This window comes from Anser brachyrhynchus (genome assembly GCF_964034855.1).
Source record: "Anser brachyrhynchus genome assembly, chromosome: 8".
NCBI lineage: Eukaryota > Metazoa > Chordata > Aves > Anseriformes > Anatidae > Anser > Anser brachyrhynchus.
The window spans coordinates 10,630,614-10,658,444 of NC_137702.1; the positions used below are offsets into that span (position 1 = coordinate 10,630,614).

A 27,831-nucleotide genomic window follows, 5' to 3' on the forward strand; every position below is an offset into this window, starting at 1 on the left:
GCAGCGTGCTGAACAAAGGGCAGGCAAGTTCTGCCATACGGACAAGAGCCAGCTGCTGCAAGGCTCGGGGAAGAGACTCCTCCACCCTGCACAGCACCAGAGAGCTGCCCAGGAGCAGTTTTCTTTTATACCTCTCTGTACACCACCAGGGCTACAGAAGGGGAAGATGCACTTGGACCAAAGGGCTGATCCGGCACGGCAACTCACACGGAGCTGCCTCCCAGAGCTCGGAGCCAGCGCGATGCTCTAAGGTGAGAACAGCCTCACGTCGATCTCAAAGGCTGCTCTTCAAAACCCAAAGCTGAAGCACAAAAGCAGCAGCAACAGCCACAGTCCTTGCGGCTACGGCTCGTTTTCCACAGCCAGAGAAAGGTGGATCTGAAAGCTTTTGTTCCCCTGGGGAGAGGGTGGAAACAAACAAAAAAGGAAGAGGGAGAATTAAAGTAATCTTGAATCGCTAAGCAGATTCACATCGCCGGATCAATAAGCACCACTGACAGGGATCACAGGAATGTCGCAACTTTGCCAATAATAAAGCAGCACGGCAGAGCTTGGAGGATGACTTTTCTAAGGCAGCCAAGCATGAAGCAGCAAGGCTGGCGAACAGCTGAAAGCAACACCCTGGCTTACAGCGGGCCGCTGCCAGCGGCGGGCCTCGGTGTACTTTGCTTTAAATAATGATGAGCACAGAGATTGTATTCGTGGGGGAAAAGACAGGAAAAAAGGCCTAAATTTCACAGGCCAAACCCATATGCTCTTCCCCCAAACTAATTCTTTTCTAAGCTGGAAAGAAGAAAGAAAAATCAGTGTTAATTTAATCAATTGATCAGCCTATTGATTGGAAAACTGGAGCTGCTAGTTAGCCGTGTGCTGCAATGCCCTCAACTCTGAAACCACAAAACAGGCCATTGATTTCTCCACTTCCAGCCCCAAAACAAGAAATAAAGCCGTGCTTGCAGTGGGAAAGCAACTTTCCAGGGCAGGGAGAGGATGCAAGCAACCAAGAACAACTGGCCAGGAAAGAGGGACCGCCGCATCCTGCGAGTTTCAAACTGAAATTAGTTACAGATGCAGTCACGGTGTCTTGTGTAAACTCTATCGATTGGGTAGCTGACAGTCTTCGGAGCCTCCATGCTAGGACAATCAATCCGGCTGCAGTGTCACCTGCCACTTTGCTGAACAGTTGACAATGCAATTATCCAGTGTGGAGGCAGGGAGTTGGCGTGTGTCAAACGCAGTTAGCCACTTTCCGGGCACTACTCGATAATGCATTTCACCGCCGAGTGTAAGAGACGACATGCGGAGACAGGAGCTGTTTAAAGCCATTGAGACCCGTGCTCCCTTTTCCTTTAGAAAAATCTCACTGCCCATGACTTAACAACTGTATTCTAAAATGCTATTAAAATCACGTCAATCAAGCCTTCGGTGCTTACGGCTGAAGTTTGACCCGAGGCTCCCAGAAGTAGGTTGCGGTGCTAGCAAAACTGCAGGCGCTTGGGAAAAAAATAAAAATTATCAAATGACTGTCTTCAAGGCTCGGACTTTCAAAACTAAAGCAGACAGGCCACTAGAAAAATGGATTGGAGAGAGCGGCTAAGCAAGAACAGCAGATGGGACTGGAAGATCTTACACTACATGTCTGAAATCTAGGAAAATTGAAGTTTAAAGGGATGCTGTCAACTTGAAATCCAGTCAATTTCAAAAAATTGAGTAGTTTCAGGTGCTCTACCTGCTCCCTTACTCCCCCTGCCAATTTTCATGGTTTTACAGCAGCATTTGCTGTTTTCTTCTTAATTTTTTTTCTTCTTCCTCTGTTGCTGGGTGACAGACATCCCTTTTCCTCCCCCAGGTATTGTACATAATGCTGTCAAATGGAGAGAATTCCCCTTCTTCCCTCAGAAACTCTTTCTGGTGAGAATGACTGTCGGTGTTACGTAAATCAAACAGCAAGATTTAGCTCATTGTGCTCCTTTCAGCTAATGCGTTCTGGCAGTTTGAGCACAAAAATTAGGTTCTTACATTTTTGCATGTATTAAAGTTAATGAAAATGTAATATCAGCAATCATGACTGCTACTGCCTATAAAGTTTTTTTTTTTTAAAGTGATTTTTACTTTGCTGAGTCCCACTGATTACATCGTGTTCCACAATAATGAAAACGCAGTTGCTTGAAGCGTTATGTGAACTTTAAACACACAAGACACCGAGCATCACTTACTTGGTGGCTCACGATGTGAGGTAGGAATTCCGGTATTATTTTTTTAAACATGGATTATTCTCACCTGTTAGTGCTACTGACTACAGTCAGCTTCTGATATTAACGTACAGTACAGTACCCAAGAGACATTTATTAGCTACAGAATCCCTCAGATTCTATACATCAACACAAAGTGTGAAGAAAGTCAGGTAGAGCCCATCTGATTCTCGTATATATGTATATTCGCTATGTAAATAGATCTGTAGCATTTTTAGCTCAAGCATTACCTTACAGACAAGTACTTACTCTCAACAGAGAGAGGTGCACACGTTAAGAAATGCTTGGGCTACTCCATCAGACGAGTACAAAGTACTGTCCTTCAGCAACGGAGGGATTACCAGGATTACCACCATTTTACACAAGGGCTGAGGTAAGGCATACAAGTGTTCTGGGACTGAGCAGCCCCCTAAAGAGGGGTTAAGGCATAAAATAATCACTTGAAAAACATTGAATTTATACATCTCACGCACTTCGGAGCTTACAACGGGTAGAAGTGACCAGCAGAAGGTAACAAACCAAACACGGGAAAGCAAAAATGCGAACAATGAGGGGCTGGGAAGGATGTTCCAATACGTAGATGCAGAATTGCATTCACCTTACAGAATGAGCCATGATGAAAGCTGAAGCTGGAAGTGTGACAGAGAAAGGCAATGAACTGAGCTCTTGCTAAGTGGGAGGAAGATTAAGAATTTCATTATGGCAAAGACTTCCTGTGCTCTTACCACAGACTCCTCTTGCATCCAAGTTGAAGTCTGCTTTAGCCTGCCAGGGTGAAATGAATGAATTCTGACTCATCTCCACCGAAATGGGGAAGATGATTCTGGTTACTTGATCATTCTTCTAAAAATGACCTAAATATGCCAGCGATATATTCTATTTCCCATGTGGTCTCTTAGGAGAAGCCACGCTTTTACTTCTCAGATCAAATTCATTTGCTGAATTTGAGAAGATCAGTTTATACCCTCTTATTGGTATGACCCTAAATGCAGCGTGAAGCTGCTCACATTGAAACATGCAAAATCCCCCCATCTACAGAAGCTTTCCTGCGTGCCCCATTATATTTTATCTGAAAAAGAGAGCACAACTTGCTGCTAAGTGGGGTTCTAGCTGTTACAAGCTCTGTTGCAAGCTTTCCCACTACCTTTATAACATTAGAGAAGCATAGCATGCTTCTTCATGCTTCAGTTTCCCCACACACATACAGTTTGTAGAGTTTTGTTCCAAGAGCTTCATTTCATGTTCATTACATTGCACTGAGAAGAGGGAAAACTCAGCTGTGCCCCTATTTGGAGCCTTCTGCCCAGGCAGCTACCAGACACAAGCAAACTCATTGTGTTCACAAACACCTGCTGCTGGGGCAGAGGAAATGAAAAGCATCTACTTAGATCCTGAAGACAGGACCTCACGCTTACGATGTTAATACTCACACCTTCTGATGTTACAGGTATTTAGGAGAATAAATTGGAGGAGCGCGTAGCTATTGCCATAGAGCTCTTCCCTGGACAACTAGCCTACGGAGGAAGAAGGCTAGTCTATAACGTTTGCTTTTCAAACTGAAGCACATCTTGATCCTGCAGAGATAAAGCTGACTGTGGGACTACAGCCATCTGCTGTAAACTTTCAGACATTTTAATACAGTCCCACTTTCCACACAGCTGCCCTAACTGTACATGACATGAGATCCAATGCAAACGGGCACCCTGGGATAACTGTAGTTTGTTACAGCTTATAAGGCTTTACCAAGTCTCTCTTTGCATATGTTAGCAAGAGAAAAGAGCAGCACCAGTTAAAGACATTAATGAATGGATAACAAGCCCTTTGCTATCTTGGGAGGAGGGCAGAATGGAGAAATAAAGAGAAACTTGAGTCAAGTAATCCCCATTTCTTCTTTCACAGTTATTTGCAATCCATCAGCTGGATCCTTGTCATCGTGTTGATCTTTCTTAGAAAGCATCCTTCCCTGAAAACGCCCTGCTTACCATTTTAACGCTTTCAAAGTCTTTCCCTCTTCTGTCTTATTTTCAAGGCAATTGATCCGCTGAAGCAGAGAAGCCCAGAAGAGCAACGGTGACTACGCTGCTACTGTGCCCAGAGGAGGGTTTTGCAGTGGGGTAGACGGAAGGGAAAAAAGGAGGACAGCACAGGTGGGGAGAACTTCGCTACAATTCTTCAATCTTTTCATATCTAAAGAGGACAGCAATCTCTGTTCTATCAGACCGCGCGGCTCGTGCTTTAAATGGTACTTGCTGCTAGTTTGCTTTCCCTGTCTCCATCTCCCTCCCTTTGAAGCAAACTGGACAGCTTCCTCAAGCTGGCGTTATCACTCCCTCTAACCACTCTTGGCAGGCAATCTAATTCCCCCTGAAAAGGTCACCGCCATTTTAACTGCCTTTCAATCACATTAAGCACGCTGCCGCTCGTGCTCAGAGCACTGCGCCTGCAGCTCTCCTGACTGAGGTGCGATCGATAAACTGACATCCCGTCCCCCGCCGACGGCCCCGGCCGCAGCTCGCCTCCTGCCCCTCTCCTGGGCAAACCCCCTTCCCAGGGCACGGAAGAGATCGAGTGACAAAAATCCCTCCTCAAACGCGCAGGTGGCAGAAGGGAGCTGCTACCTTGGCATTTACTAATCCACTTTGTCCCATCTGCTAAGGAACAGAAGGGTGCGAGCGGCCCCCTCCCTCCTCCCGCAGCCCTACAGAGGCAGCGACTTCACAGGACAGTTTGCTCAGGCACCGCTCCAGACACCTTTGAAGCCGCCTTACAAAGAACAAGCCACCCTCAAGCTTCCCTCAATGCAATCATTACCGTTATCTCTCCCCCCTGCACTTCTTTTTTTTTTTTTTTTTGCAGTTAGGAGTTGTGTGTTCCACCCATCGATCCCTGTGTAAGACACTGTTTTAAGTCCTCTTGCCTTTTGACTGTGCTAAGCCGTTTAAGAGATGACAGCAGCTTCTATCAGCGCGAAGCTGATGCGATTCTTTTCAGATAAAGCGCTTTTTTTTCCACTCCCCCCCTCCCTTTTCCTTCTTTCAAGTAAGAGACGTACACACAAAAAGAGACACTGAATCTTTCAAAGGAAAAAAAAACCACAAAAACCTTTTGAACTTCCCTCAGGAATTCTTTAAAGGGATAACCTTACAGTGTAAACACTGAGGGTAACGTGCATCCATTCTGGAGAGGAACAGAAGAGCTGCTACAAATACGTTGAGTGGTAAAAAAAACATCAGAGAGGGAGCCACTTGATGCTTTCACTTGTGAAGCCTTGTTGGCTTCCTAAACAGAGAAACTCATTAGACAAAGATTGCATGAAATAATCTCCTGCAACAAAGCCCATCGGAGAGGGATGATCCTGAGACATGGGGACAGATGGCTACCAAGTGTTCAGCTATTTCAAAGGAGATTTTAGTCTTGTAACAGTTCTGAGGTAGGAATAGATTTTATTAATACTTCTGTATAGCTTTTTGCTTCGAAGTGAGAGCCCGATTAGAATAGCAGCATTTCATGCTGGTAGCCTCCTGTGCCCATCCCAAACAGAAGAAACTTCTCCAGATACAAATTCCTACCTCAAACAGGGCCTCTGCTGAAACAAAGTGGTGCCAAATCCTATATAATTGACAACGAACTGCATTTACATCCCGCATTCTTCCAATCTGGGGTAAGCACATTTGGCTCTGGTGCACGAGAGCCCATTGTGGATTTGTAGCTGCAACACCAACGCAGAAAACAAAGAATTTCCACCTCCTAAGACAGCCCTTAGAAGAGAGGAGCAAGTCTTCCCTGTAAGAGCTTTGGGAGCAAGAAAGCTTCATCCCAGGAACCACAGAGGTGAGACCTTCAGATTGTGATTGCTCTCCAGCATTAGACCATCTTCCAGAAAATCTGAGCAGGGTGCTCATTTCCCTGACTTCTGTTTTCACGACGAAAAACCCCAAGATCTCCCAACCTCCCCTCACCTGAGAACCTGAGGGGATCTTTCATAAAATTAACAAAGTTTTCTTCACCTCAAGAGTGACAAACTTTGTCCATTAACCAAAAAAAAAAAAAAACAATAAAAAACAGTAGCCAGGGCCTAAGTTTGAGCCAGTTCTGTGAGGCTGCCCGGTGCTCCAAGATGCCTCTGAGATGGCCGCAGCGACCTGCTCCCCCCACCGCCCGGCTGTGACATCTCCTCACAGCAACACGCCATTAAAACTGAAGTTGATGAGACACACGGCCATCTATTCTCCCCTCTGGTTTTATGTATTTCCCCACGTCAACTCTTCAGACATTGGTGACATCCCTGAAGCCTGGCAAAGGCTGTCTGGCATTGTGAAAGGCCTTCGATTTCCACATCGCTGCCGCTTCTCAGCAAAGGGAACGGAGCCAAACACAGAGCCTCGGGTGAGGAGGGTTAACGAGGGCCCTGCCAACTCCAGGCAAAGCAGGTTTAAGCATTGGAGAGCATCTCTAAAACGTCGTGCTGTGCTTCAGGGTTGTGCATTAGGGATTCTGTCCCTAAAACAAGGGAAGAACCGGCACTGGCGGAGAATGGAAAAAGACAGTCACCTTAAGTTTACTCGAGAGTGCACAAAGCAGGCCTGACCGATGAAGACCTCTGAATGCCAGCAGCCAGAGAAAACACGAGAACCACTAATGGGAGCATGAAAAAGTGTAACTTGCTTAAAAAGAAGTACAATTGGCTAACAAGTCAGATCATCCCAGCTTTGCTTTGCATCCCAAATTTTATGGAAGCTTCTTGTGTAGGGTAGGCAGGTAGCCTGCAGATATTAGATGGTCATCTCAAAACACGAGGCAGAAAGTTGGTGGGAAAATGTTCCCTGCTTAGGGAAGAGCATCCTGCACCAAAAGGGGAAGGAGTATAATCCAAATGTCCTTCCCATCAGAGCAATTACAGAGGGTGTCTGAATTGTATCTAGTCCGTTCTAGATTTCTGATCATTTTCTGGATCTGTCCATGTAACCAAACGTTCAAGGTGTCATGAAGGTCTCAGAGACAGACCCCATAATTCCTGATGGAATCAAGGCTATTTTCTGTGCATCAAATACAGAAATAGCCATCTACGCACATGCAGCCATCTAGCAGAGGTTACAGCCCTGACTGTTTCTGAAGTCCAGCTAACCTCTAGTGGTTTATATAATGTCAAATAGCACATCTGAGAGTTCCAGTTAAAATAAGGAAGAAGTACCAAGGAGTAAGTACTCTGCATTTATACAGCCTAGGAATATTATCCAGGTGAAGACACCACTATGTCAGGACCAAAGGAACTGGAAGACTGTTCTCAAAAACTCAGTTGTTTGGTGAGGGTGAAGGAGAAAACTGTGCAGAAAGAGCATCAGAAATGACCTGAGTAGCTTTTCTCATCAGGACCAGTAGTGACAGTGACATAGAGGCATCCCACACTTCCCTACTACTGATTGTAATAACTGTACTAAAGAAAAGCCTAAGGCCCCGCACAGTCTCATCAGAACTCTACCTCGAATCACAGACTCAGCTCTCCACACTGGGAAAAAAAAAAGTTACAAAAATGAAGGCCACGGACATGGGAAGTAAACAATGTGAGCTTTGCTGGGTAGCTGTTAAAACCCGAAGAAGCTGTTCCTTCACCTCTGTGCTCCTGATCATCTGCTCTGCTACAATTTAATTTCAGAGGAAGGTAAGAGCAGAGCAGGAGTGCCAGTTGGCCACTGAGCACATGACTGGCTTTTAAGTCCAAGTCCCTTACTTAGTAGCCTTTCCCCTGGAGATATTTTAAATTAAAATCCAAGCTGATATAGGAAGAGATCACATCCCATCCTCTTTATTGAACGGAGGGAGCCAGCTTTGCTCCCCTCATTAGGCATGCACTGCGTGGATTGCTTGCGAGAGGCTCCCCTTAGTGCCAGAGGTTCGTGCCAAAGAACAGTTTAGTAAATCCTCCTCTTCGAGGCCAAAGGGCTGAGTGTAAGAAAGGGGCCAGGTTTCCAGCTAAAATTACATTCACCAATAAAGCTCACGAGAGGTCAAATTTTGCCATAACTCACTCTCTCCTCAGTAACTGATTTCCCCGTCACTGGGGAAGGAGCAGAAGAAGAAGGAAAAATAAAATGTGTTTGTCTGGGAGCCCTAAGGGCTTGCAGCGCTGGAGGTGCAGAGCAGGTTCCTGGATTCTCATTTATCAACCTTAAAAGGGATGGAGTGATAAATGCACAACCGGGCCTTTAATATTTTATGCAGGTGCTAAAGCGACTTAGCTGTCACCTTCAATACATCACCAGAGGCTGATACACCAGCTTTCGTCACTCCAGGCTGGGAATTTTTACAATTTCATTTCTATTTCCCTCTCTTCACATATTTCCACGTATATCTTACTATGTGTAACATATAAGAAGCTATTTTCCCCAAATGATCTCCCCATTCTGCCCATTCCTACTCATACCCTCTTTTGCCACATTTCTCGAGCAAGAAATAATGCTATGCTTTTGTTCAAGGTTTGCAGAAATTGTGACTCTGATCATTCCAGAGGGGCAGAAAGCTGGAATTGCTTTACTTTCTTGCAAAGGGGTGAGGTCCCACCCTTCGTGAAAGAGATTTCCAGGTCCCTCCCTTCAAAGACAAGCAACGATCAACTTCAACAGCAGAATGATTCACAAGTGACCCCAAAACATTGGCACACCTCGAAATCCTCCCTCCAGGAGAGTAGTAGCCCGTATCCTCTTCTGCCCACACCATTCGTACTCTTCGAAGCGGTTGCCGTTCTCGTTCTCGATGTCCACAGAGTCATCCTCAGTCATGCAGGAACCTTCTCTCTGCACGGGGTAAAACAGGGGCAGAGCGTTGAGATGCACGAAATAGCTCTTTGAGGTTAATAGCTCAGGGTGGGATGGAGAAGGAAAGCTGGACTGTTCCCAGGGCAGCATCTGCTTCCCTCCCCCATCCCCAGTCATCTAGAAGTGAATCAGCACTAGACAAACGCGACAACCTTAAGATCAGAAGTGGCAAGGGGGCATCATTTTCGCGCACAGAAATTTAAGCTCTGATTCCTACAACGACACACGTGCATTTCACATGCGTTCCCTTACTTTGCATGCATGATTTCCCTCTCTATCGTAGAAGCAACAGATTCCTTTGATCCCCAGCACAGAGAAGCTCCCAAGCTACAGGAACTGGCAAGGAATGTTCTCCCAGAGCACATTATTTGGGTGTACTGATCAAAAGACACCCCTCCTTACATCATGCACCCCTTGATGCAACAAGAATGAATTTGTTCTCTGCTGTGGGCTTTTCTGCAAAACAAGTGTGAAAAGCCCTATGGCAACTGTCTTTCCCCTAGAGCTTGTTCCTCGTTATTCCCGTCTTTGGGAAGAACAGCAAGAGAACGGTTCTGCTCAAACATACCTCCTAGAGTAAGGTGGTCACGCAACATTTACAAGTGCCAGTCTTACAAAAGAAGCCAACAAAAAATAATTCTAATGTTGTCAAAGGCAGAGATCAGAAAGAACTCTTCTTGCTGTGCTCCACGGGAAGCATAAAGTCCTACAAAAGGCTTCATAAACTTCAATAGCTCTACCTTCACAGTCTACAACTTCAACTTCAATAACGGTGAAAGGGTGCATGAAATAAAAAAGTCACTAATGCGACACAGGAGAAAATCCAGAAGAATCCATCTTCCAAGACAAAGGCAAGTGACTACAGATCTCAGGGAGACACAGTTAGCATTGCCTGCGAGCTCAGCAATGTTAGTTTTTGCCCCACATTAGGTCAGTTGCAGACAAAGCTGGGAGTAGGGAGAAGGGAATGGCAGCTGGCGATCCTGCTGCGCCTCTACCTTTGCAAGGCATTGTTCCACATGCCTACTCATCTCCTCCTCGGATCCTGACAGAGGTCGGCTGCAGAGGGGACATACCTGCCCTTCGTCTTGCTTCCTCCGTTTCATTTTTCCAATCCGAGCTGCATGGAGAAACCAAGGAAAGAAAAAAGGAAGACATGTCAAGTTTGCAGATCCACTTTTCCCTGGGTGCTCAGCTCCAAAGAACAAACCTTGTTGGCAGAAACGGTAAGATTTCACACCAGAAAATCCCATTGCAACTCCCTTTTCTGACTTCCTAAACAGCATGGAGAATTGTACTTAGTGCTTTCCACATTAAACCTGTAACCTGGGGCTCAGTGTAATCTGATTTCAGAAAGGCAGCTGCTCACAACTTCAGAGCTAGGAGAGCAAACGCCTACTGCACAACCCTAAGTATGTTATTCAAATGGTAAAATACTTTCTCTTGGAAGCCTGAAATTGTTTTCAAGTCTCAGTGATCAAGCCACTGAACCCTGTTCTGGATCACGCCTCCCGAGTGCGAGACTCACCCGCTCCCTACACAGAAACTAGCTCAGACCACAGAGAGCTGGTGTAGTGCCCCAGAAGCCTTGGACAAGTTGGGTTACAATCACTCTCAGGACCTGCACACCCTAAATAATTCCTTCCCAGCCTGTCACAAAGAAGTCAGAGTAGCACCTTAGTAGCAGGTAACATTTATGGAAAGATCCTTGCTGGTAAAAATGAGGCACCTATCCTAGATAGCTTCTCTCTCTCTCTCCATTATTTCACTATTTACTTGTGCAGAGAAACTGGGGGCTACACCGCCTTCGTGAGGGCACGCACTAGGAAACAAACACGTTAGGAATCACGATGATTAGAAAAAGCAGCCAAGGTAGCCTGTTGCTTAATCCAATCTCTGGTTAATTTGAGCCATCGTTTAATGTGATCAAAACATCTGGAACCGAATGATTTGCATTAAAAAGAACTTCTGTCCTTTATGATGATGGCTTTAGGCAGGTATTACCGAATAACTCAATCACTGGCTGCAGGAAAGTTCCTGTTTAATTAATAAGGAAGGTCAAAATTCTGAATGAGAGACAAGGAAAAGCCCAAGGAAAGCCCAAGTGATAATGAGAGATGACACCACCAAAAAGCTGCGTTAGCCAGAAATCGTTCCTGACGTGGCGAGCGCTGCGGCGTGCTCTGAGAGCCTTTGTGCCTGCGGACTGGAAGATCAACAGCCCCCTGCAGCCAGCAACGAGGAGAAAGGTGCTGGAACGCCAGGACCCTACCAGGGTATGGGGAAAGTTTCTGTCAATTGTTTTCTAAAATATGTCAGTTTAGTGCATTCACATCACCAAGTGATTTGTCATGATTTAGCTGAGCGCACCGACACAGACCTGAAAGGCTTCTTTCAAGGCTTTCCTGTTGGCTTCCCTGCAGGTGGGACTCTCTGGGTTAGGACATGCTTCCCCACAACCCAGAATTAGGAATACTCATCATCCCCTACACTCTGTGATGCTCCAGGATTAAGACAGCAAAAAAATTCTTCCCTGGACAATGCTTTTCTGCACCAAAAGAGCAGATTTGGAAGAAAATCCCAAACCCCCTCCCTCCATAACACACCTGTGTTCCTGGTTTCATGAAAAGGACTCTGCAAACGTAACGTTCCTACAATAAGAGACGACTTGAGACTAAAGCAGGAGTGTTTCTGAGACCTGGCACTTGGAACAACAGCGACCCTCTTGAGTAAATGCACACCGCTTTCAGCAATTGTCTGGATTTTGTTTGCTGAAGTTCCACATTCCTCTCTCGCGCTAGGCAGACAGCCCACCTGCCTCTCCGCACGCTTCAGGTAGTTCAGTACTCCTAGGAGGATGTTTTTGCTAGTTTCCCTCCTATTTCGTCTGCTTAAACCAGTTATTTTCCTCACACTGCCAACCTTTACTCCGGAAGGTAAACCGCTTTACTTCCAGTCAAAACAGAAGCAAACATTAATTACAAAGTGTTACTTCTGATTTCAGCGTGCCCAAAAGAATTATGTTCCACTTTTAAATAAAACAATGACCACCCCCCCCAGCTTCTCTGTTTTATCTTCCCTTCCTGAAGCCCCCAAAGCCACCCCTCCTCCTCTTCCTAACCAAGGTCACGCAGCCCTGTTACCGGCAGCAGCCCCAGTTAATCCATGCTTTGTACTCAGTGCATGAGAGACTTCTGGAGTTCTGGTTTAGTGAGTACCTGCATCCTCCAGCACGGCCCTTCCACACAAGTTTCAGATGCTCTTTCCTTGCCTCATTAGCTCCGCAGAGCCAGCACAAAACAGGAGAGGAAGCTGGAACCTGACTCTACCATACCCCAGTAGACACCCATCTGACCAGAGAAAAACGCACGAAGGCAGAAACGAAGCCTTCTCTCTCCTGGTCACAGACATCCTTCCCTCACCTCATCCTGGTTTTAAACACGGAGGGAAGGAGCAGGTAAAATATTCGGGTAGGATGAATCCAGGTCAGTCAGTCTGCCTGAGACGTTTATCAATATTTTGGATTTTTTTTTTTACTGCCAGACTCCTCCAGCCCACGCACAAAAGGAAAGCATCGTGTTTCAGGCCTTGCACCGATAAATTCCTGGGATCCTTTTGCCACAACAAGCACCTGCTTCGCAGAAGTGCTACAGCAGAGCTGGGAACGGAGCCGGGAACAGAGCCGCGCTCTTTCAGCTCCATGCCAGACCCAGCGGACAGCTCCTCTCGCGGCTCCTTTGGCTTCTCGGAGAAGCAGCCCTTTCAGTTCCAGTGCCACAAGTGAGAAAGCCACTGGACGGGAAGAGGTGTTGAAACCGAATCCCCCTGCCATTTTCATTCCGTGGTCATTGGCAGCGGCAGCGCCGTGCCCACGGAGGCTCGGGGTGCCCCTGGTGACAGCAGGAAAGGAAAGGCAAAGCTGCGGCCTCCGAAGCCCGACCCGAGCAGCGCTCTCCATACCCGGCTATCACTTCCAATCAGCGCAGCGGGGACAGAGCGGCCCCAAAGGCACGGGGTGATTGTGGCGCTGTCCCGATGGGGAACAGCTCAAAAGAACACGCGAGTGAGACCACAGGATTGTTAATTAGTGTTGATAGATGCAATCATTTCTAATTAGCTCACTAATCCCTCTCCCCCACACTCCTGTCGCAGGCGGGAGAGGGGAAAAAAAAAAAAGCCATTCCCTCTTGTAATTCAGGGAGATAAAAACACAGCCGGAGGAGGACTGGCTGCAAAGGACTGAGCTCAGGGAAGCAGGGCTTTGCACGGGGCTGACCCCTTCTTATCTCCACCTGAACAAAGACTCTGTAGTTATTATTCCAGCCTTCTGCCAGGAGGTGAGGAGGTCACTACTTTTTATTAACGTTAATAATTATTATTAGGCCATCCGAGGGCTTCTAGCACCTTGAAGGTCCCCCTTCTCACAGACGTACTTTACGCAGTGCTCTTGCTGGGCGCGTTCTCCCTCAGGTTGCACTAAAGCATCGAGCACTTTGTCCTCTCACGTCCCCTGGTAGCATTGCTCTGCTGACACCACCAGCGGGGAGCACGACACAGCCTCTCTTCTGAGCCCTACCAGCACTGTGCTGGGAGCCTGCAAGCCCCCAGGAAGGTGGCCCCCACCCATGAAGGGCACCTTTCAAGGTGACCCTTTGCGAGGACCCGGGTCTACATTAACATCTCCCATCGTAACTCAGGAGCTGGCTAAGGAAGCTTCCCTTTTCTAACGTGGGGTCACTCTCATTCTGGCCTGCACCAGGGGAGAAGCTGCTTGCACAGGAGAAAGAGGAGCCAAACCGGCACCTGGGTTTCCAAATCCCCTTATGCCTCTGGGATGCCCCTGCCTTCCCAGAAGAAGGGACAGAAGGAGCCAGGCAGTGCTGCTTTATGGGCAGAAGGGACCCAGCATCTTTTCTCACAGCGGGCTCTTCCTATCTAGGCTAAACCTTATTAATGCCTACAGATCAGGTTATCCTCTAGCCCACGAAAGTTTCCTGGGAGAAAACCTAACGGGTTTCAGCATTGACTGCTGCCCTCCCCGGTAACCAAAAATTCACCTTCAGGACAGGGCAGTCTAATTACCTCAGGAGTGCTCTTACAGAGCATCCAGCAGTGGACACTACACAAAGCTCTCCTGCAGCATCGAAGGAGATGATTAAGTTACTAGCAATATCTCTTATGATTCCTTCCACCAGTTTGAGTGGTCCCCTGAGCCCCATGCAGACATCATTAGCAGCTCCTGCAATGGCAGGCCAATCAAATTAAATGGAAACATTTTTGTCTCCTTTCCGGTGAAAACCGTCTAGCTTTCTCCCTCCCCCACCCACCGTCAGCTGCAGAAGCCCACGATGTGCTGGTGCTGGTTCAAGTCCAACAAGAAACCCTTCGGCATTCCGTTAGGGGCACCATCAGCACTGGAGCCGGTTTCCCAGGCAGTTGCAAAAGGAGCTTTGTAAGGACTTACTCTGTAGCTCTGCCGAGAATGCCGACTTTGCAAACACCCCTCAGTTTGAATCGAAGATATCCGAGCACCTACCCTCTACAAATCTACTGCAAAAGTTTTAAGAAGTGCTTACGCTTTGTTGGACTTATGACAAAGAGCTTCTGGGGCCGAGCAACTTATCGAGGAGCATCTGATCCAAGGAACACAGGCAACAACGCCCGAGTACAAAAAGCCACCTCAAGAACATGCTAGAGCAGGAAAACAGATGGTCAAGAATAAATCTGTTTCGGACCTTATGTGTAATTTGCTGCTCATCTGCCTGAGAGAGAACATTAAGGGCCAAATTCACAGAAGGGTCTCAATGGGGCTTTCACATTTGCACAGCCAAACTTCCACACAGATAACGTTCAGCGATCTTCCGTCTGACACTATTCTCTGAGGGCGGCACAGCCTTGACCTGCAGAATCCACGTTCTGATAGACTAACGGGTAACTCTGTGCTTCTGATTTTGAACGAGCACCTAAGCAGGTTAAATTCCGTAAGCACCAATTTGCAGGGTGGCTAAAAGTTCCGACTTTGGTGACACTGGAAACAAGGCAAATGAAAGAAATGCCTTCTTTCCCACATGGGTTTGTAAGGAGTCAGCATCTCATACTCCTGGGTTCGTGAGGACACAGCCTCTGCAAAGTGAGTTTAGCACAGGAGAAAGGTGCTGGATTAGCTCACTGAGACTGACGGGGAGCTTCAGATACAAACACTCAGTCAAGAGCCTGAAAGACAGAACATTGCTGCTCCAAAGCTTGCAAATGCATTCACCTTACTTACAGCTCAATTTAAGTTAAAAGCTTGACTTAGAGAATTAAAATCCTTAAGTGTCAGGTGCCTGCAAACCACGTAACTATCGGGACCTAACCACTTGGCAGCCAGGCCAACAGCAGCTCACGGAAGACGCCCCCCTCTCTACCTTCTCTTAGCTCTTGTTGTACTGCCTGAAGCGACCACAATGGGATGAAACAAATCCAGGAGATCTGACGGGACTCAGGCACAAAAAGCCAGGGCAGCTGAGATTTGAGTCAAGGACAACGTGGGAGAAGAGCAAACACCACAGGTCTCCTTTTACAGGAGGAGTTTCCCAAAGCGATCCTGGAGCTCAGCTGGTAAGAAACTTTAGAGATACCAAGACAAACTGGTAGCAATGATACTGAAAACTACCTTTAGAACGTAACGGAAACGAACAAAACGGTACATTTTTCATTGACAGACAGACTGAGTTTTCTATATGCGAAGTTTCTTCAGTGTGTCAATAAGAACATTCAACAAAGAGCCAGATGTCTTTGGACAAGTCCTACAAAATTTCTGACAATGTAAACTGACAGGGATAAGGAAATCAATCTCACAGAGCAAGCCATAAAATTGTGTGATTGATTAGATGCTCATTAAAACACAAGATGTAGACAAATAAGCATTTTTTTCCCCCACAGCACTCAAGTGTTCTCCATCTGGAGCAACAGTGCTTAAATAACTGTTTAACAATAATGTGGCAAAGCTTATGGATACCATGAGTTATTTTAGTGCAAACAACTGTTGAGGAGGAAAGAAGAAAGCAGGCAGAGTTTAGTGGTCATAAGCACTGAAAGGAGCTGTACACCTATCCAACCATCTGGCTGGATACTAATCTAACAGCATAGGAGTGAGCCAGGCATCACCGTGGGGATGTTTTGTGAACAATAACCACGAATCATAAAAAGCTAAGGTCAGGAGGAACCAATTTTGATCCAGCTTGACTTTATTTGTGATCCAAAGCATTTCAGCTAATACTTCTGCATTCAGCTTCCTAACTTCTGGACCTAGTACTGTTAGGGTATAGAGCTGAACAGCCAGGAAATACCAGAATTAGAAGTGTATTATATATAAATTAATCAAATGCCCTCACCTGCAACACGGCTGTTAGTTCTTCTGACTGTACCCCAAAATATATATACAGAGTAAAGGGTTCAGCAAAAGCAATGCAAATGCTGAGCAAACTTGAGACTCCCTTTAGTTGACAAGCCCAGGTTCACAAAAAGATCCCAAAACAGGGTCCAAGACGAGTTCCTAGATCACAGCCTGTGATCAGGAAGCCCCGCTGAGCCAGTTCAGCAGAGCACACTGTCATCAAGAGCTTCCATTCATCCTGAAGGACTCCACAATGCCAAGAAGCTCTCAAGCCTGGCTCAGACTTTTTTTAAATAAAATTATTGGCCTGAAAAAAGGCGGAAGGTGTGAGCTTGGACTGAACTATCCAAAAATGATAAAGAAACGGTTTGACATCACTGACTCCAGAGACCTTTGTCACACAAAACAAGTCACTGCAGGGTAACATCCGAGTGCATTTCAGTCATCTGAAGTCTGTGTCAGGAAAGGGGACTACCTGCAAACACTGGCAGCCCACTGCGCTCATCTGGTAGTGCTCACGTGCTAACAATTACCCAAAATTGATGCAAGGTAACTCATCTCTTTAATGTATGACTTGACAGACCTTCAAGAGTTCACAGGTTCTGGCCCTCAGGGTGTGTATTTCAGAGTCTCCGAGCCATCTCTGAACTCAGGTGTATATTCCTTGTAAGGACATTGGGTCAGTAACTTCATAAAACTTCTATTTAAGATTATACTAAACGTAGTACTCCAACTTTAAGCACACTGTTTTGGCATCAGCACAATCTAAAGCTTTTTGCTATTTTGTAAAGATATCTTTACCTTTTTCTAACTAAATGGCATCATCACAATGTCACCCATGTTGTCCTATACTATTGCAGCAGGAAGCTCAAGATTGACAAGCCTGGTGGCTTGAGAAACTAAGCTAAGTGGTACCTATTGGGCCAGCTAAAATTCGTCATCTGTAACATCAGATAACAGAATATTGTTATTATTTAAGTGGTAAGTTCTGACTTCTCTGAAGTTTGGGAAGAGTTTGAACTTCTGCTCAAGTAAAGAAAGTAACGCTTGATTTACAAACACAGGGATGGACCTCTGTGAAAGAAATTGGTCTCTGGTTTAGTTTTTGGGTACTAAAAGACTTTTCACTAAATGTATTTGTTCTCTTGCTGTTATAAACGCCCAGAAATATGGGATTAAAAGCAACGCACCAGCATGCGCGGGTTTGAGAGATAAAAAAAAAAACAAACACAACAACCATGACGTCAGATGCAAGCACGCCCAGAGGCTCAGAGGCTGCTGGTTTAAAAGTTTACTGCGAGACCTCGATGCTGCCAGGCGAGCCGTGGAAACGCAGCACGGGGCCCCGGGCCTTACAGCGGCGGGTCCCGGCCCCGCTCGGGGGACCCGGGCGGTGGAAATCCCACCCCGGGGGGCTGGCAGCCGGGGAAGGGCTGCCGGAGGCGGCCAGGCCGGGGGGGGGGTCCAGGCCCCCGGGGGGGGGGGTTGGGGCGCGGGGCGGGCCGTGGCGCCGCACTCACCGTTCAGCCGCGTCTGCCGGTTGGCTCGCACCCGCAGGAAGGTCTGCAGAGGGGACACAAGAGCAGAGAAGCGTCAGGACCCGCTGAGCGCCCCCACCCCCTCCCCGCGACCCCCCCCCCCCCCCCCCACTCCCGGGGAACGAGGCCCCAGGCCCGGCCACCCCCCGGGACAACGCGGCGGGCCTTCCGCCGCCGCCACACGCCGCCACGCGCCCCCACCTCTTCCCGGCCGCCGCCGCCGGGCCCCCTCGTGCCGCTCTGCATCGCCGCGGGCGGGCGGCGGGGCGGCGGAGCGGCGGCCCCCCCCCCGCGGCCCGGGATGCGGGCGGATGCGGCGCGGCCCGGCCCGGCCCGGCAGGAGCCGCCGCTCAGCCCCCGGCGGCCGCCGCCATGTTGGCCCCGGTCATGTGACCCGCCGCCGAGCGGGTGAAAGTTCAGGCGGCGGAGGAGGGAGTTCCCATGGCAACCGGCAGGCGGCAGCACGGCCCCCCCCACCCCGATTCCCCCCTCCCTCCTCGTACCCCCGGCCAATCAGAGCTGGAAGCCGGGAAGGGTTGGCCAATCAGAGATCGGGGGTACGTGGAAAGGCAAAGGGTGGGCGGCCAATCAGGACTCGGGGGTAATTGCCCTGCAGGGCCACGCAGCCAATCGAGGCCTAGGAGCAACTGCAGGCTTTGCTCCTTGCCCAATAGGGAGCGGGAGCACCTCAGGTCCAACAGCAGTGACCAATCAGGGCCTTGGGATCGACTGGAACCCAGTGGTGCTGGCCAATCAGCTGCTGCTCTGCGCCTTCTCCCTCAGGGCCAGGTGCCCTCAGGGCCTCCCCGCGCCTCAGTGGCCATCGAGGGCGCACTGGGGCCTTCCCTGCGTCCTGCCGCGGTGACCGGCCCCAGGGCCACATGCGTGCCCATGTGCACCAGTACCACCCAGTGCCCTTCTTCGCAGTGTCCCCTCAGCACCTTGTCACCTCGAGCCCACTTTTCGGGTGTCCACCCGACAACCTGCCCAGCCCTCCTCAGGGGAAAATAATAATAATAAAAATCACACGCAAATTGTTGTGTCAGAAGGTTGTGGGCAGCTCGTGAGGCCAGGTGCTGGCCAGTAGGCTTTGCACAACGCTGCCTAACGTGGTACGTCCCAGCTCCATCCACAAGTTGAAATGCAGCCCTATTCTCATACCCGTGCTTACAAAATCTAAGCTGATCATCGCTGGTTTTACCCTTTTCATTAATTAAGCTGTCTTTTCAGGAGGTGCTGTGGCCAGTGAGGCTCTGGTGGAGGGAGGCACCTTTCCTAGACAAGGATTTTAGGCCTTCATTTGTACTTCCTCAGCCACAAGTATTCTGCAGGCTCGGCTGGTCCACGCAAGGTGGTCCCACTCTAAGCCTGAAATATTATCTTTCCTACACAGTAAATGATTTATAATTTGCTCCTGATTTTTTCTACTGGGGATACAAGGAAGGGTTGAATCTAAGTCTAACCAAAATAGCTTTATTTTTACTTGGAGCACAGGAGAAGCCCAGCTGACAGGACGTCCTCTACCTAAGAAGAGCACCCACCAGCGACCCATACCACCAAGTCCTGCACTGTGCCAGCTGCCACCCCGTCATCTGAACACTGTCCACGTAGCAAACTCCAGCAACCTGGCCTGGTGTGGGGGAGGCAAGGGCAGACCCCCTCCCCGTGTCCTGCAGCTGCCCAACTCCCTCTCTGTGCCGGGAGCAATGCAGACAGCCCAAGCACTGTGCAAGCCAGTATTCCTGCAGCACTCCATTTCACAAATCTCTTTCTTCCCTAAATATCCCCATGGTAAATAAGCATGAGGACTAAGAGAAGCGAGTCATAGGAATTCTGAAAAGCTATACGCCAATAACTCCCACCCTAGCATGTTACTAATACAATGCATATTTGCCATTAGATCACAAAAAACACAAGGGACAGTCATAATCCCAGCACACCTCTGCATATGGAAAGTTAAATTTTGCAGCCTTTAAAGTCACTGAGAGCCTTCTGCTCTGGTTCCTGAGCATTTCACTTGGTAAGCCAGGAAGACTGAATTCTCATTGATGTTGTGGCTTTATTAAGGATACGCAGAGGCTTTACACAACCCTGGCACCCACTCTGAGGTCCCTTTACGCTGCCAGAGCAGCATAAAGCAGCCAGCGTAAGTGTAAATGAAAATCAGGCCCCAGAGGTCTTTTCTCCCTGCAGTGCGGTCTTACAACTCCCATTACGCATTTGCATTAAGGGCTGCAACCCTCCATAAAATACACTCACAAACTTAAAACACATTAGAGACCAGCTAGGCTCAGCACATAGAGGGGGCTTCTGCTGAGAATATTTGTCCTCAAGTATGACATAATAAAAATTTATAGGAACAGAGGACTGCAAGGGACCGCCAATTTCACAGAGACTGAAATCTGGAGGAATGGGGAAGGAGGGGTGTTCTTGAACAAAGGGAGCCATTGCAAAAGTCTTTTCCACACCCTCTTGGAAGGAACATAATTTATTTATTAGCCTACTTATTAAGTAGGCGGGAAAGAGAGATGAATTACCTGAATGAGGCATTTCTCTATCTTCTGTGGGTTTTGCTTCTCTTACTTTGCACCAGGTCTCATCATTCATACAAGGGTAAAGCAACCGTGATGTGACACCAAATTAGAACCGACGGCTACGTTGGAGTATGTAGCAAAACCCGAAGGATTTGGCCCGTATTTGATAATATCACCAATAAGTAGGACAGAGGGCAGAATAACGGGCAACAAATGCAGCTTTCTGCCACTAATAAGGCCTATATTCAGGAGCACATGTGTTAGCTGGGGCCGCTGGGCTAGACCCCTGACAGTGGCCATCAGCCTCTCCTGCAGCTCCAAATGCAGACCTGGCACGTGTGAAGCGTCCGACGCAGGATGCCCTGACCTTGGGCACAGGGTGTCACTGCCAAGGACATAGGGTCATGGATGTAGGATGGGATATAGGGATAGGATAGCATATAGGGTCATGGTTTTATGCCAGGCTGGTACAGCTATGGCCCACCCAGCCTGTCCTCGTGGCAAGTAGAGGAATGCTTGGGTCTGTGCTAAAGGCTACAGTTATTTTATCTGCTGCCTTTCAGGGTTTTGAAGCCAGTGGCTGAGCACAGACTCGCAGCCAAACTGTTTGGAGCTGTCTCGAACTGGAGTCGAGCTTGCCAGCCTGCCCCCAAAACACAGACATCCAACAAGCAGAGCTGTACTCAGGCTGCTGCCTTCCTCATCCTTTCTCGTTCCATCTCCCTGAACTTTTACTCAGTGTGTTGCAACAAGTCAAGACCTGCTACTTCCCTGGGCATAGCAAGATTTCTTGCAGGATTACAAAACATGCTGGCATGGTCGTAGATGGTCCAAAATTTGGGTGGGAGTCACAAGTCAGTTTGCTGGGCAGCAGCACACCAGCGAAGCGGAGAATTTTGGCCTGCTGCAGGCTGACATCATTCACTCTTCTACAAAAAAAATCACTTCTCTGGAAGTTTCATGGTGGCATGGGGTACGTAATGACAAACACAGCCATAGCAACGGCAGGGATGACGAATACAATGCAACAGAAACCTTTACGAAGATTTAAAGTAGTTCTGGACAGCTGTGGTTAAAAGCCAGAGCTGGGAGGACCCCGCAGACAAAAGCCTGCCTTTGTGGCTGTGCGAGGACAAAGTGGTTGTGTCCCCAGTTTGCAGGCAGGTGGGCTGGGCACTGGTACAGAGCCGAGAGCTGGGGAGCTCCTGGAGAGCTGTGGGCGCTGGGGCGAGCTGGCTCCCCGGCTACGGCGGAGAGCAGTGCTGGTGTCTGCCTGCTTACCTGGTATCTGTCCGAGTGATGGATGTCATCCGAGGAGTGGGGCGATGCTGTCGGAGAGTCTCCTTCCCGCTTGATTGAGGCCGACAACAAAATTGACTGCGAGAGAAAGGAGAAATTCATGCTGTGAGCATCGCCGGGCTCTCTGCCCCGTGCTAAGCTGCCCTCAAAGGCGCGGGGAGCGCGTCCGCCTGGCGTGGGGACTGTTGCAACGTGGGGGTGGCTTCACATTTCACATGTAAGGGGTTTTATCACCTGCCCAGTGATGGGGTGGGCTGCAGGGGCTGCTGCGTGCTCCAGCCCAGTGCAAACACATCAGGCAACGAAAGGGCCGGTTGTGTTGTCCCTGGTGTGGTGGCTGGGGGCAGAACCAGCCCGCGCTGTTATGTGGCACCTCTCTGCTCAAAGCGATGTGCCAGGAGGGGCAGCGGGAGCACCCCGTAACCTGTGCCGGGCAGAGGCCAACAGGTTTGCTGGCTGGAGAAGGGAGGTCAGGCTGATGCTGCTTTCAACACGCACTGCCAGTTTGAGAAGCAGACACCAGCCCAGAGCCCAGGGGACATGCGATTTAAAGTGATTCAGCTGATGAGAACCATCTTAAATTTGCTTTCTCTCCTATCAGCCCTGCCCCATCTGATGGATGAGCTATTTACAGGGAAAGCATGAGCATGCATCCCTGGACCATAAAGGCTGCCCAGCACTCCTGGGCTGGGGGAGGCAATGAAACAGCCACGGCAGCAAACGCTGCTCTACGTGTGCCCCTCCTGTGCTGGGAGAGCATCTTGCGCACGAGGCTTCCCAGGTGCCTGATAATTTATCTCTGGTTATACAGCACACAGCGTCAGAGCACTGCACAGACACACACTGCCCTGCAAATGCCACAGAGGGTCCAGGGGAGTCCCCTGATGAAAAAAAAACGCCCCAGAAATCTACAAAAACTGTACAGCAACACGGGGGTGTGCTGGCACAGAGCGATGCCAGTGCACGCTCGCCCACCACTGCAAGTTCCACTACATCTCTCTGTAGCTTTGTACACCACGCTAAAGCTCTCAGCAGCACAACCACCTCTTCATTCGGTAATGATGCTATTTATTTTAATAAGCGGCACAGAAAAAAAGGGCCTTTTAGAAGGTTAAAAAGATCAGCGATGTTTGAGACCTAAGAAATCGCTGATAAACTTCGAGTCAATAGTAGGTAAGTCTAAATTCTACAGGCAATGAACCCGAGCAGGAAAATTCCTGCAGGAGTTTGACAGCATTTAAAAAAATGTACGCTGAGTTGTAAGTGAAGTTTATTATTAGAAGAATTTGAAGGGGAAATCCAATTTAAAATTCTAATTTAAAATATAAATTAGCTAAACTAGGTTAAATACGGCACGCTACGTTGTAAAAAATATACACTGTAAGCACAGCTCTCCAGATGTTTGTTTCCGAGAATCAGCTGGCAAGATCCAACAATAAATGACTGCTCGGAGATGTGTATGTTTGCAAAGGGAAGTGTAGATATCATCTGAATTGGACAGGTCAAGTGTGGTGACAACATTATTAAAAAGCATAATACCTTGGAGAAAGGCAAGCATTCCAGAAACATTCGCCTCTGGGCTGAAATGAAACGTGAAAAAATGTGCATTTTTTGGAAAGATACGAGCAAGTGGAAGAATGACTCAGCATACAAATCCGTTCAGTCAGCAGGATGTGATCCCCGGGCTCTGACAGCCTGCCTGGCGAGGAAAGCAAAGCGGCGTGTGGGCATGGAGGGAGGGCAGGCTGGGGGTGCGGGCGGGGAGCAGGATTTGGGGTGCTGGGTGAGAGGGGTCATGGGGGAATTGCCCCGCTGGGGCGCTCCATTATCCGCTAATCAGCTGTGCAGAGCTACCAGGAGAATTTCTGCAGAATGCTCCTGGTATAATTTATTTATTTATTTTTATTTTCTAAGAGGAGGAGATCGTTTCTGAAGCAGGATTGCACATGTCCCATAAATTGGAGGGACTCAAAGCCTTCAAGTGCGACTCGGAACAACCTCCTGATTGCAGCAGTGTTCATGCCCCTTCCCCCCTAATAAGCTGAGCACCCTGGAGCTGGGAGGGTTAAATGTGTTTCGTCTTCCAATGTATTCTGGAGAAGGGGAAAAAATACCCATCTCCCCATTCCTCGCCGACAGACAGACAAACCCTCCCCGCCTCCAGCTCCCCCCTCAGCCTCTGGTAGCTCTAATCCAATATTATTATGTGAAAAATGGTTGGGCTAGCTATGGAGACAGTAAATTAAACGTTATGTATTAGTTTTTAGCGTGTGGTCCCGGGAAGAACGCCGGCCCCATTTATTCCACAAACCTCCTGAGCACCATGGCGATGACCTCTGGAAAAACGCAGGGCTAAACTAATCCCAAAGATGTCAATCTCGAGGCCTCTTCTACATACACTTGCAGTTTAGATTAATAAACTGTCTATTTTTAAATTGTGTGCAAGCACTTCAATTTTAAATACCTTGCCGGCATGTTAAGCACGGCGTTAGAGATGCCAAGTCACACTTCTCCTTCGCTGTTAGGAAACTCGACTTCATTTGTTTTTCTCATTTCCCTGAGACGTGGCACACTTTGCCTTGCAGCCCGTGACGGTGGGACGGCCGCGGGGCACGCGGGGAAGCAGGCTTAAGGGCTGAGAGATTGGGAAAGGTGCTGGAGAGCAGGGTGACTTCCATTTCTGCATCAGGCCAGGCTCTCTGCCCTCCCGATTTTGGCCTCTTTTTCCCCAAATCGTCACGTTGGGGCTATTTCTCAGGGGCTAAGTGGTGAGGATGTGTGGCCAAGCTGGGGCTCGCTCCCTCCCAGGTGCTGGTGACAGTGACACGGCCCTGCTCCATCTCACCACCAACATCTGGGAAGACGGCTGCAGGGGAAAAGGGCAGCGTTGCATCTACCCTCCCAGCCCTCATGCACCCCTAAGCTGCAGGGCACACCCAAACTCTGGCTTCCCACCCCAAAAATGAGGCATGGCACGCTCTGCGTGCAGACGGGTGTGCCACGCTCGCTTCCTTGGGTACCGGTTTGGGAAGAGCTTGAGCTACCGGGGTGAGAGCGTCCGCCTCTCCCTGGTGCCCCCTTCCCTGGCAAACCACAGCTCCCAGTGTCAAAGATGCTCGTGTGAGCCACCGTGCAGCCTCATATTTCTCCCTCCCCTTTAAATCATCTCTCCATTGGGTAAAGGCACTCTCCGCGGAGGTTATAAACCCTGAGAGGATCAGCCTGAGCATTACACCTGGGGCAAGCTAAATAAAAAAAGGTCACCGGCGCTTTTTAAACATGGACAAAAAAGCAGTAAAATGTGTTTGGAAAAAAAAATCTGGCATTAAATCATGACTTTTTGCCTGGCTTGCCTCATTAAAAGTGGCCTTTTGGAAGGTAAAATTATCATTGTAAGTGATAAGATCTTTAAGAAAATAATTCACGGCTTCTTCACCCTTTAATATGATAGCCGCCACCGGCTAATTTTTTTCTTAATGGCAACGAGGCCATCAATCTTGTCCGAGCCGTGTGCTCGCTCCTTCCTCCTGCCCCTCCTGCCTTGCTGGGCAGCCACGGCCCTGCTCGGCATTTCCATCCTCCCCGTTTTGGTGCTCGGCAGGTTTGGCATGAGCCAGAGGTGCACAACGTTACCTCCATCGCTCCCCGGCTGCCCGTGCAGCGCGGGGTCGGAGCTGCACGAGGAGGGGACGTGTGTCTGGGTGCAGCTGCTGGAGCGAGGGATGGATGGAAACCGCCAGCCCCAACCCCAGCTGCTCGCTGGGGCAGCATCGGCACCGCTGACATCCCGCTTCCTCTCAAGGCCGGTCATTTGAGAGTGTTAAAGTGCTGGACTCCAGCTTTCTGATAGCCCTGGAAAAACACAGGGAGTCTATTTTTCTTAAACGATCCATCACAGCTGCTGTCAGCAGAACAAATATCCTAACTCTGCTTTTTATGTATCTATATGGTCCTTTTTTTTTCTTCCTCTTTTTTTTTTTTTTTTTTTTTTTTTTTTTTTTTTTTGGCACAAAGTGTTCCCTGCTTGATGCATTCAGCTTTAACTCTGCCGCCTAAATAGGTACTTATCACTTAACATGGAGGTGATGGCTTGACATGTTTTCTGTCTCCTGCCCTCCCCTCCACGGTAGGGAAGCCGTCAAAGTGTTGCTAATAGCTGTTATCACTTGGGAACTGTAACCCGAAAGCAACGAGTGATACCAGGCCTGGCTGCGATTTTCCCCCTTCTCTCTGCTAGCCATTTGTTACGCTGTTGCTGGAGGATCCCTGACAAAAAGATGCCACTATTAGAGCTGACTTTCCTAGAAGCTTTCCGAGGGTCTACATTTGCTCCCGGGAAAACGAGAGGCAAAATTGTCCAGTGGCTTTTAGCTGGCAGAGATAAAGGTGGGATGGAGCTGGGGATGAAAAGCTTAAACGTAGGAAGGGTGTGAATAGTGAGCAGAAATAACGGTGTCAGCAGTGAGCTGCTGATTTATTTCCGTGCGTGCTACAGTCACACCGGGGACTGCAGTGGAGCTCTGGGCCCCCAGGGGCAAGGCACGGAGGGGAAGGGAGCCCCCTCCAGCTGATCTGCCCGTGGAGACACCAGGATGGGGGGGACAGAGCCCTGGCCCTGGTGGATCTGGGACAGAAACCCCACACCACATCCCTGTGTGCTCCTCCTGCCGGATGCAGCATCCCTCGGTCCAAGGGGAGGGCACAGCTGTTTGGCCCAAGGGGAGCGAGGGGCTTTGTTCACGGGGTAATTTGCTTTATGGAATAAAACCTGGTGGAGATTTTTGTTGGAGTGGCTCTGGTATTTTTCACCCCAAGCTGGCAGCCGACACGCATCCGAGGGAATTTCCCCTCCTTCGCATACCTGTGGGCTGTTCTCGTGTCCCCGGCTCGGCTGTAGCCTTGCCCCAGTGTTCATATTTGGCTTTTTAATCTTTTCTCGTAAATCAGCGTTAGAGGGAGGAGTGTGACATCCCTGAGCCCCCCCCAGTGAGTCCCTGACACAAGAGAAGGAGTCAAAGCCCTGGGGCCCCGACACCAGCCCCTGCTCCTACCACCAGACATGATACGCAGAAGTTAAATGATCGCGCTGGAAATTTCATCTCGAGCCAGGCGGCTGGCAAGGGCTTAGCACAGCCATTCCATCAAGGTTTCAGGCTCCAAATCTTGCTTGCTTCAAAGCTCTTTTTCCTTGGAGGGCTTTAGTGGTCAAATTTCCCTCTAGGTGCTGTAATTCTCTCTCAAACTGCTCTGCGAGGCTGTAAAACCGCAGGGCGGGTGGGGGATCGCGGGGCTGCGGCACGGTGGAGGTCTGGGGGCACCCAAGGTGCAAACCTCAGCAAAGCGACCGCTGGCATCTGCTGGGTGTAAGGGAGGGGGCTTGGCCCTGGCCCCTTGCTCCAATATTTTCTGGCAGCTGGGCCATTGGTGGGAAAGGCAATGTGCAGGAGAAGTGAAGGGGGAACGATGAACCCACAACAAGCGCTGGGGAGGTTCATTTCCACAGCCTGACAGTGGCAGAAAGCACTCTAAGGTAGCTAGGAGGACATACTCTGGGCTCAGGGAGGTCTGGGGCATGGCTGGCTGGGACACGTCTTCAGAAAGTGCCCTCCCAAGTGACTCTGGTGTCGGACTTCCCCACGGGGACCCGGGATGGCATGAAGGATTTTCAAACAATGACCAGCTCACACTGGAGAACGACACCGTGGAGCCATGGTCTCAAGTTCAGTAAGAGCAAGGACAGCCTCCATCCCTTCCCATGGGCGTGAAGCATCTGTTCCCACTCACATAGAAATGTCTCCTTGGTAAAGAACTTAATTCCCCACCCCTCCTCTTCCTCCTGGTGTCTTGGACATGCCGTCAGAGAAGGATGCTAAGAGGGTCCCGGACTCTCCTTGAAGTCCAATGCCTGAGAAAGACCTTTCCCAGAGCGGGGCCCCCTGGTGTGCTTTCTGCGAAGGAGATGGGTTTTCAGCACATTTTTTTTTTTTTTTTTGCCTCTGTCTGCTGCAAAGCACAGGC

At 49.0% G+C, this 27,831-nt stretch overlaps 1 protein-coding gene across 8 annotated transcripts in view; it reads right to left on the reverse strand.

The window, feature by feature from the left end:
- The window catches only part of RNF220 (ring finger protein 220), a 196,305-nt gene that overhangs the window by 38,140 nt on the left and 130,334 nt on the right, over nucleotides 1-27,831 (reverse strand). For 4 of the 8 annotated variants that reach the window (XM_080603398.1, XM_080603399.1, XM_080603397.1 and 1 more), the window contains 4 exons: nucleotides 21,796-21,891; nucleotides 17,963-18,005; nucleotides 10,063-10,184; nucleotides 8,911-9,043 (listed from right to left, as the gene is read on the reverse strand). In XM_080603398.1, the coding sequence (XP_080459524.1) occupies nucleotides 8,911-9,043; nucleotides 10,063-10,184; nucleotides 17,963-18,005; nucleotides 21,796-21,891 (394 nt within the window). Of the gene's footprint in view, nucleotides 1-8,910; nucleotides 9,044-10,062; nucleotides 10,185-17,962; nucleotides 18,006-18,181; nucleotides 18,358-21,795; nucleotides 21,892-27,831 lie in introns of those variants that run through there. The other 4 variants (XM_080603403.1, XM_080603401.1, XM_080603402.1 and 1 more) reach the window with 2 other exon arrangements.